The sequence below is a fragment of the Pinus tabuliformis genome, chromosome 7 (genome assembly GCF_031772625.1).
Source record: "Pinus tabuliformis cultivar Carrire ecotype Pingquan chromosome 7, CPIR1, whole genome shotgun sequence".
In the NCBI taxonomy this organism is placed as follows: Eukaryota; Viridiplantae; Streptophyta; class Pinopsida; order Pinales; family Pinaceae; genus Pinus; species Pinus tabuliformis.
The window spans coordinates 1553733257-1553744596 of NC_142293.1; the positions used below are offsets into that span (position 1 = coordinate 1553733257).

The window sequence follows — 11340 nt, forward strand, 5'->3', positions numbered from 1 at the left end:
GACAGGAATCTCCTGAGCTCACTATAATTTTGACATCCTAAAAGGCTAGGAAGGTCAGTGTTACAACAAAGATTATGAAATGAGATCTAATGTGGTTGTACACGGGGCACTCTAAGAGGAAGTGATTTTCATCCTCGATGTTCATATTCTCACAGAGATGGCAGATCCTTTCCATCCATGGTCCATGGTGTTTTAGGAACTACCCAACTACCAATTTCACTATGAAGCTCATGAGGTTTCATTCTAATCTTCGCTATATTAATTTGCTTCTTTGAGTTAGTTAAAATAGAGAGATACTTTTGATTTCTAGGGTGTGGTTGATGACCTCCTTATAATATCTTAATTTTCTTTTAGTTGCTAAATCTTTCTCACACCACATTTTTTTCTTTGAGCTTAGAAGTAACAATATTTTTAATGTTATTAATGTTTTGCAATGCAACATTCTCGTAGATCCCCCAATGGTTTAACGAGGCCCTAGTGTCTTTTTACCAACCTCATTTGAGGTGGTTTTAGCTTAAATTTAAAGCTAACATAGGAAGTCTATGGTCTCTTATGTTATTAAGTTTGTGCTTGTACAACAGAAACCTAATCATAACTATACTTTAGATAGGGGAAAGACCCACTTCTATAAATATATAAATGGTTAATTTCAATCCTACTATATTATATTAAAATTTCTATTAAACTTCAAAATTATTTTATTTTAAAATTTATCTTTAAAAGTTACAAAATTAATGCTTATTCGATCTAAGTGCTAATAATTGTTAAAACGAGTAAATATAAATGCACTGATGTAAAGCGAGAATAAATTTATAAAATAAAGTATATTCATGTCAAGTATTAAATAAAGATTTTTATAGCACGCTATTATAGAGATAGGACTTTATTAACTAATCCATTTACTATTAATTGATAAATATAGATAAAATTAAAAAACAATATTATATTTCAAAAATATTTTAATATAATTTTTTGCATTGATTATTTATTTCTTTAATTAATAAATATATATTTTACTTTTCTTATAACATAAATAATAATTCCACTGAAGAATTTTAATTTATCTATAAATTGTTTTATTATAAATTCCCATAAGCTTCTATCATAAAATTAATGTTATTACTTTGCTAGTTATTTCGAAATTTATTATTTATTTGATTTCATGAATATGAATTAATATTTCTCTTGTTTAACTCTGTCTTTCTTAGTTGTTCGCGTACTCGGTCACGATTGCTCATGGATTTGTTTAATAACAGTCGCAAGCACATCCCAATGTCCACGGCTTTCGTGGGAGAACCTGCTATCATATTTGTGATTGACATAAATTAGAATTACAGGATCACAGGTCGTTAATCTATTTTTTTGTTAGAAACCATAAATAATTCCAACTACCCGCCACAAATATTCAACAGCTGTATTTAATAAAGTTCTAATAAAGTTCTACAAGTCGGCGGATAGGTTGACAATGGGTGAAGCTTCTCCAGGAAGCCACCGACTGAACCCATCTCCAGAAACCTCTACAGCTTGTATATATACTTGTTTAATCTGTGAATGAAGCAAGTTGTTCAGTTCTAATTCTTGTGTTTCAGTGTTGTGTTAATATGTGTGCTCCTCTGCTCTAATATGGTATCAGAGCTCAGGGTTGGAGCTTGGGTGAGAGCGCAGGTGATGAAGGCCGAGTGGTGTTTGAGTGAGGCGGATCTGCTGTTGAAGAGTGAACCCGTTTGTGCCACACCTGCGAAGCTGTGGGAGTGTTTTGTCTGTTGCTGCCGGAGATGCCGAGAGCCCTGAGTCCCGCTAGGGTGCTGCTGAGTGCCGATGGGGTTGTGTTGCAGGAGTATGAGTGCTGCTTGAGGTGGCTGTGAGTGCTGCCAAGAAGTATTGTACAGCGGAGGCGTGGAGGAGCAGAGTAGCTGTGAAGCTGTGTATTGCGGCCTGGACGAGAGCTGTGTGAGCCGTGAGAAGGAATGCGTGTAAAGACCTGGTGCTGGGTAGAGGACCATCTATTGGTGCAGCCAATCAAGCTGCAGTATGGAGTGAGTAACGCTGTCTAGAAGTGTTGAAGAGTGTTGTTAAGCGCAGATCGTGTGAGGTGAGGCAGAGCGGTGTGGCTCCTGCTGTGTAAACACTGGAGTTGTGTTCGCGTCACTGTTGTGGACGATTCATGAGGCGATTCTCGCTGATGTGAATGCCATGATTGAAGATCAGGAGCCCTTTGAGGGTGAGCCTTTGTTGGATTCCGAATGTTTCAAGCAATACTGAATCCCAGTTTTTGAAGATTTGGTCGTGTTTAGAAATATCTTGTTTTTTTTGTTGTGTGTTTGGTCTAGAGGGCCACTATTGGAAAGTTACTGAGGAGTGCTGAGTGCCGCGCCGCTGAGTGCTGCGTGAGGAGAGCCAAGGATTTCCGCTGTGTGTTTCGGCAAGTGAGGCGGAGGAGAGCGAGCGCCAAGGAGTGGAGACACCTGTGAAGGTCTCAAGAAACGATATGTGTGAAGAGTGGTGGATTGTGTGCCACCTGCCAGCATTGTGAAGCTGTGGAAGTATAGTCAGACTCCCTGAAGTGTCTGGTATAGTGGTAAGGTTGCTTTGTGCGTTTTGCTCACTGGCTGTTGGGAAATCTTTTGTTTTGTGCTTGCAGCCGACTGTCTTGGAAATTTATGGTGCGAGCAATGACCAGATAGGCGCTGCGCACCAGGAGAAGAGTTGTGTGCTCCGGAGAAGAACTGTCTTATGCTTTGATGTTTGCATTATAGGTTGTGTGGATTTAAATTATGATTTTCTTCTTGATTGTCTGATCGTTGTTGTGATGAGCGTGTCATTGCGGCCTGTGTGAGTAATATGATGAGTAAGGAAGCCGTGATGCTTTATTCTCTAGAACTATTCTGCTAGGATAAACTCAGCTTGTGGCAGTTGCTTTCTAGTCTGGTTGTGGGTTCGAGTAGAGTCCCATATCAAGTCCTTGGCGGTGTATGTAGTGTGCTGAGTGTGTCAAAGCGGGCGAGAGTCTAATGAAAATTTAAGCCTAGCCGATATGTCTATCTTTTTAGATTTTTTTGAATTTTTTGACAATGATCTTGATCATTTTCTCATGAACCCATTTGGGATCAGCGGTATTTTTGAGTCCATTGACAAAGAGTTTCATGTTGTTGAAGATCATGTCGCTGAAGAAATTACTCATGTTGTTAAAGATCATGTTGAGGTTCCAGCCCAAAAGGATGTTCTGAAGCATGAGGAAACCGTAACTGAAGCGGTGTCTGTCTCAGCCCCTTCAACTGAGGCTCCTGCTGTTGATACTGAAACCATAAAGAGAGAAGAAACAACATCTGCCCCTGCACCAGTTGATGCTGAAGCTCCAGTTGAGGTCATTGTTACCACGGTAACTGAGGAGGTTGTAATTCAACCTGTAGAAAGCGTTTTCGTATGGGGAGTTCCTCTTCTTCACACCATGGGTGATGAATGTACTAACGTGATTCTGTTGAAGTTTCTCCGAGCAAGAGACTTCAAGGTTTCTGAAGCCTTTACTATGCTGAAAAACACAATTCTTGGAGGAAACGTTTTGGAGCTGACAATATTTGGAAGAGTATGTGCTAGTACAGTATGGAGGTTTGAGCAGAGAAAATGATGCAGAATTCTCTGTAGCAGATGGGGGAGTTTCAGAGCTGTTTATCAAACCAGGGTGTGAAACAAATGAACAAACATGGACCTTTTTGTAAGAAAAACAAAAATGAAATGTTTTGTAAGCCTAGCTGAGACTTAGACCAGCCGGCATGACAATTAAGAATATAGTTCTTATTTATTGTATGTAGTTGGAATTAAGGGGGAGTGTTGGAAGAAACTAAATAATTCCAACTACCCGCCACAAATATTCAACAGCTGTATTTAATAAAGTTCTAATAAAGTTCTACAAGTCGGCGGATAGGTTGACAATGGGTGAAGCTTCTCCAGGAAGCCACCGACTGAACCATCTCCAGAAACCTCTACAGCTTGTATATATACTTGTTTAATCTGTGAATGAAGCAAGTTGTTCAGTTCTAATTCTTGTGTTTCAGTGTTGTGTTAATATGTGTGCTCCTCTGCTCTAATATTTTTCTCCTATTAAATGTTATTCTATTAAATAGTATTTTTTAAGCGTGTATTTATAAGAATTTACCAAAGTCCATTCCACTCTAATTTGTGAGATGGGTTTGTGCTAGTACCTAGAGATCACTGCAATTTTAAAGATGGTGTTTGTGAGATGGGTTTGTGCTAGTAGCTAGAGATCACTGCAATCTTAAAGATGTTCTTTGTCCATTGTATTAATGAGTTTTATGACTTGTCATTTCAGAGTTTGAAGATCCATCTTTCCATGCCCGAAGTCCTTCATAATCTTATTATAGTTAGGTGGTTTTATTCATTTTTCATGTTCATGAGAATTTCTATTTTCAGATCTTATTATGATTTTGATTTTGTGTTGGAAAAGCTTAGGGCTTCAATTGTATCTCATTCCCACCTTGGCTTGGGAGGTTGACACCACTCACTTCCAAATTTATAATGTCACAGTCCATCCCATTTTTCATACCATTTGTGTCTATGTAACTATGATTTTGTAGATTAATCCCATGTAGCCTTCAATGCAATTTGGCTAAGTTGAGTCATTCCAGATCCGATCTCTTCATTGTACTCCCAGACACATATCTCGTAGAATCACTATCTCACATCATTGCAAATTTAGTCCTTGTAGAGCCAATGACTAATTCCATTGATTATATCTTGTTGGAACAATGTTTGTGATTGCTTGAATATTTGTCTGATCATACACACCAGGATTGCCTATCTGATCTGTCTTGCCAGTTTGTAATCTCTCTGGAGTCTGGATGAATGCAATCAACTCTTGTTCATGCCAATATGGCCTTGAGTAACTTGTACACTTTTATTTCTATTATAAGTACTCAACTAGTTCATGAAAGGTTGCTTGGTCAATAGTGCACCATCACAAAATTTCCAAGATATGAAAGATTTTCTATTAGTTAAGGGATACATGATGGAAAAGTGCATCAAGTGATTCAACTGATGTAGATGCATAAACATCTTCATGAGTTTCCTTACAACTTGATGGGATATCAATCTCTTAGCATAATAGATCAGTCTCTTGCCATTTTACTCTTAAGAATTGGGGTATGCTTTGTTGAAATAGTAAATTGTTATTTTTAATTTGCTATCACTATTAACAATATCAAACGACCTTTTGCAAGCCCCTTGAAAACAAGGGAACTCTCTCAAATATAAAAATATTTGTGGTTTCGTACACCTAAATTTTCAATTTTCAACAAAATCCAAACAGGATAACCAATTACAAAAAAAAAATAATTGGAACAAAATAAAAGAACTCAGAACCTACTAAATAAATATGTTACAACTTTGTAGCTGCATATTTAAAAGGATAAATGAGAATCTTTGCAAGCCCCTTAAAAAACAAGGGCACTCTCTCAAATATAGAAATATTTGTGGTTTTGTACACCTAAATTTTCAATTTTCAACAAAAGCCAAACAAGACAACTAATTATGAAAAGAAATCATTGGAACAAAATAAAAGAACTGGAAATCCTACTAAATAAATAAATATGTTACATCTTTGTAGTTGCATATTTAAAAGTATAAACGAGCATCTTTGCAAGCCTCTTGAAAACAAGGGAACTCTCTCAAATATAAAAATATTTGTAGTTTTGTACACCTAAATTTTCAATTTTCAACAAAAGCCAAACATGATAACTAATTACAAAAAAAATCATTGGAACAAAATAAAAGAACTCAGAACCCTGCTAAATAAATAAATATGTTACATCTTTGTAGCTGCATATTTAAAAGGATAAAAGAGCATTTGAAAATGTCTAGGGCATTTCCACACTTCCAAAGATAACAACGATTCAAATTGCCTCTAGTGAAAATTTTATGAATTTGTCGTATGTTTTGGGCCAATGATCTTCACATTCAATCCTTATTAAAATGAACCAAATTTTGATATACATCATGGCATAAAATAATGGTTTAAAACCTATGTATAAGGAGGATACCTTTTATAGAAGAATTGAGAAATGTTACAGAAGCATAGTTGGATCTCATTCTAATTTTTCCTCATTATATTGGTTTCTTTTGTTACAAAAGGTAGCTTCACTCAAATATTTTGAACTTAGTATCCATATTACTTTTCTAATAAGATCTCCTTCTAGAGTGAGTTAATATGTATAAAAAAGTAACATGTCTTATCCTTGCTTGGAAAATAGATGCTTACAATGCATTACTATTATGTTAGTACAATATCATACAAGCTATATCATCAATCAAAACCATGCCTCGAAAGAAATTCTAGGTAGAAAGGAGTAGGTGGAACTTCAATCCATTTCATGATATTTCTAATAGCCAAATGAAACATTTCTACCATGGTGGGTCATGGTAGGTCATAGGGAGTGGGCTTATTCACATGATTAGAAGCCAATTTATTTTTTTTGGTAGTAGCTATCCTTGTAGGGTAAGAAGGACTGTGAAGAAATCCAATCACCAAATTAGTGCTCATCATATGGGGTTGATTCCATCATGATTACTCTTCAGTGCCTCTTAAAAAATGTAGGTACTTGACTGTGATAGAGGATAAGAAAGTAGGATCATGCCAAGTCATTTCAATCAATTAGATAACCTCCATTCGTGGTAACTAAAACAATAAAATTCTTTACGTTGACTTGAACAAACCCGTTGTTGCCTATGCTTTTAAGAACAATTGTCACAAGATTTGATTTCACTTCATCAAAAGAGACCATATTAATTTAAAGTATCCAGGAAAACAAATGCATAACCAACAATTTTGCTACATCAATCATTAACAAATTTACTCAATTTTATGATTGCATAATATCATTTTGGTAGGAAGCACAAAAGCCATCATTTAATAAAAATACAATAAAGATAACTTATGTATACTTTAGCTTGCACAAAAATATACTAATAGAAGGATCCTTTATGCAAAAATTTCAAGTTTTCCTCTGTTCAAGAGTGAAAAATGTGCCAATTAAGTCTACAGTTGGATTCTAGAAATAAAATAAGGTAGGGTTGGTAGGTGGCATCATCCTGGTAGTTTCCTTTTCACCCAAGTGAATGAGGCTAAAAAAAACCAGTGTTTACATTTCTCCTTGTTGATATTTATGTTATAAAGCAAGGAATCATTGAGAAATAGCCATAGATATTAGGGAACACTCGGTTTCTACAAATGTACTGATATTGATATTTTTCCCAACTCTGTGTGGACTAACTCAGGTGAGTGATTCATGTTACATATCCTATTTATTTGTGATTGCTTGCTTGTATTGGTTGCTGCTAGTCTACACTTTGTTTTGGGGATAAAACTAAATGCTCACAATGATGACTACTATGCATTTATTGTGACTTGTTTATTGCAATTGTTGGGTACTGTGTTCCTTAGATCTGTTACATTTGCAAATTTCATTAGTACACAAGTTTTATTGATTAATTTGTTGTTGGAGGGACTAGGGGTAGATTTTTATGTGTTGGTCTAATCCCTCGGGCTAGATGCTCGTGTTTTCTTGTGTGATGATGGTGGAGAATTGGGTTGACACTGGATTTGGGGTTTGGGTATTTTTGAATGTTTAATCCTTCTTCTTCAAATATTCATACACATTTTTTGTGGAAATTCCTGCCAATTTAGGGAGTGGCCTCCTTATTGCATCAAGAGAAGCTAGCACACCATGCATTTAGGGTGGGCACGAGCATGGGCGTGATGTATCAAAACACTTATTGTGCATATGTGTAAAAGTAAATTGAACCTAGAGGGTGAATTTGTTGCAACACAAATCTATCTAAATTTATATATGATGTTGGAGACTATAAATGGTCAATATATCAAATATTGGATCTCAAATTAGGCAACATGGAACTTGTCAAGCTCGAGGTGCATATCACACCTTGGGTGAGATGGGTTTGTGCTAGTAGCTAGAGATCACTATGATCCTAAAGATGGTATCTGTTTTTTGCAGTAATGAGTCTTATGACTTGTCACTTCAGGACTTGAAGATCCATACTTACACAACCAAAATCCTACATAATCTTATTACATTTGGGTGGTTCTATTCATTTTTCATGAATGAGAATGTTCGTTTGCAGATCCTATTATGATTTTGATTTTGTGTTGTCAAAGATCCGAGATCCAATTGTATCTCATTCCCAACTTGGATTAGGAGGTCAACATCACCCACTTCCAATTTTTTAACGTCATAGTCCATCCCATTTTTTCACCCAAATTGTGTCCATTTTTCACCCCAAATTTTCACCTAATCGTAGGGATTGGGGTGAACAACTGTAAATAGTGTAAATAAATAATAGAGAAAATGGAGAGTCATTGGGAGATGAAAACAACAGTCACTCCCTCATGTATATAATAATGAACAACCTAAATGAATAACATAATCTCATTTGAGGAGTTACCTCCTGGCCTGACATGGTATCAGAGCCAATTCTATTTTAGTTTTCCTCCCTTTATAACTCCCTCATGTTCTGCCTAATTTTGCAAAACTATCACCTTCTTTTGCATCCTGTACACTTGCACTGGTGATTTCTCTCTCTTATCCTTGCAAGATTCTGTACATTATTGAATTCAATAGTCTAAATGCAATGGGAGTGTTGAAGGGTTGATTTTATGCATTAAGGAATTGCTTTGCCTACTATGAAGACTGGAGCCGGTTGCTGCGTGGAATGGTCATGTGATACCAGGAAGTGTTGCGACTGTGTGTTGGAAGGGTGACGCAGCTGGAAGCATGGAGTTATGACCAACATTGTGAATGCAACTGCATTTGAGTCTATTATTCCCTGGAGCGTGGTGTTGGATTGAGTATGCTCTGAGTTTGGTAGAAGAGAAAATGACCCTCCATTATATCAATATTTGGAGACTGCTAGGAAACGTTGTATACTGCTGGTACGAATTATTTATATGCATTGAATGATTGTGTTGCTGGTTTGATATCAAAATGCTGCATACACTGATCTGATATCAAAACATTGTATACGCTGATATTTCAATATGAATATTTTGAAAGTCTTGATATAAATACCTGCCATATATAAATCACTGTTCCTCAGCTCCACTCCCATAGCTCCGGTTGTCACAACATCGAAGACTGTTGGGGTATTTTTCAAACTGGTTGCAAATTTGCTACTACAGTTCCACAGACAAAAGTTCGAGGTATGGTGGGTGTATATGGTGTGAAGGGCATTCAACTCCTTTTAAAATGGTGGTAGTATTAAAGTTCGTTAAGATTTTTGAATGGTGATAATAGAATGAGAATTTTGGATGGTATTTTTTTTTCGGATATATATTATATGGTTTATATGTTGAAACCATCATAATATATTTGTGAGTGGAGAAAATATATGCTACATTAAAAGTATTAATATAGTGAATTCTTTCCACCTAAACAAAAGATATACAAAAAGGTTTTGTTTGTTTTGGAAATCAAAAGCAATTTTTTTTTTTTGGGAATGCATTCACTAATATCTATTGTTGGAGTAGTTCTCTGTGGGAAAGAGAACTATCCAAAATGGTCAAGGAAAATTAAACACACTCTCATTTTTAATGAGCTGTGGAAAGGAGTGTGTGGTGTTCGAGATGAAGACAAAGAACTAGAACAATCTACCTCAGACAAGGAAAGTGCCATTTGGGAAAATAAGAATAGCAAGGCTTATGCATTGATTGCAGCATCAGTAAATGAAGAGGTGAGTCGTCATATTTCACCATTTTCAAATGCTTTCGAAGCCTTACAAAAAATGAAGGAAATCTATGACTCACACTCTGCACTTGAAGTTGTTCAACTCATGATTAAATTGTTCAGCCTTGAATTACAAAATGATGATCCTCTTGCTCTTACGTCAGAAGTAAAATCTATTATGCATAATATCAAAGTCACTAATGTTGAACTGGACATTCCTCTGATAGATTTTCTCAAGGAACTTTATCCCACTTACTCAAATTATCTTGAGTCATTGCAAGCAAATGGAAACCTCAAAGATATTACCCTTGACTGCCTTGTGAAAAAAATTGCTAAAAGAGAGAAAGCTTTTGGGAAGAAGACAACTCCTCAGTCTTATGAAGAGGCTGTGTGTCTTTCACATAGAGATAATAATCTTGCTCAAGATTCTTCTAGAGGAAGAGGTGGTCGAAGAGGAAGAGGAACAAGAAATTTCAGAGGCAGGGGGGGGCAGACACTCTCAAGGAGAAAAGTCAGATTTGCATTGCATACGTTGCAAAAGAGATGGATCACATGATGCATCCACATGCAAGTTTCCTTGGGATAGAATTGAGTAGGAAAGAAACCAACCCAAAGTAAAACTAATGACAAAGATAAAGGTAAAGCACTTGAATCCTCTCACTATGTTGTGGCACACTGTAATATTGGAGTAAATGAAGACTTATTTAATGCTTCACTTGCTTCTTGGAAAAATGATTGGTTGCTTGATTCAGGAGCAACTTTCCACATGACTTTTAGAAGAGATTCTTTTGAAGAATTTATTAACAATGTTGATGGAGTAGTATACTTTGCAGACAAATCAAAACTCAAGCCGTCAGGGCTTGGCACAATCAGGCTTAAATTGTCTGGACTTCCAGACTTTCTTTTGCATCATGTTTTATATCTCCCACATCTGAGGAGAAACTTGTTTTCCATGGTGCACATCCGCCAGCAAGGAAACTCCATTCACATGTTTGATGGCAAGGTTGAGGTAAGAAAAGCATCATACCACTCACTTGTTATGACAAGGATAGAAGAAGAAAGGCTTCTCAAGATATAGGGTACCTTTGCTCGTGCACAAAATTTTTCATATAATTCTCATATGATGAAGGTACATTTCCATCAAGTTTATTATGGCATGCTAGATTTGGACACTTGAACTATGATAACCTCCACTTGTTTAAGAAAAATGTTGTTACTGGTTTGCCTACAATTCCTAGGAAACTTAAGAAATTTGATGCTTGCATTCTAGGAAAGCATAACAAACAATCTTTTCATGATTCACATACTAGAGCACATAGAAAAACTTGAACTCATTCATTCAGATTTATCTGGTCCAATGTTGTTCCTTCAGCAAATGGAAATAAATATATGATGACATTTATTGATGACTACACCAGAATGTGTTGGGTTTATTTATTGAAGAACAAATATGATGCTTTTCAAACATTCAGGAACTTTCATACATTGATTGAAATGATTCACAATCTCATATTGGCTCTATTCGCACTGATAATGGAAAAGAGTACACTTCAAATGAATTTGAAAACTATCTTCGCCAGCATGGGATCAA

At 36.1% G+C, this 11340-nt stretch overlaps 1 protein-coding gene across 1 annotated transcript in view; it reads left to right on the plus strand.

Annotated features, from left to right (window-relative positions):
- Window positions 1–1806: 1806 nt before the first annotated feature.
- The window catches only part of LOC149253866 (extracellular ribonuclease LE-like), a 38625-nt gene continuing 29091 nt past the window's right edge, over window positions 1807–11340 (plus strand). Inside the window, exons 1-2 of the mRNA XM_089454609.1 lie at window positions 1807–2221; window positions 2331–3583. Of these exons, the coding sequence (XP_089310735.1) occupies window positions 3035–3583 (549 nt within the window). The 5' untranslated portion in view covers window positions 1807–2221; window positions 2331–3034. The remainder of the gene's footprint in view (window positions 2222–2330; window positions 3584–11340) is intronic.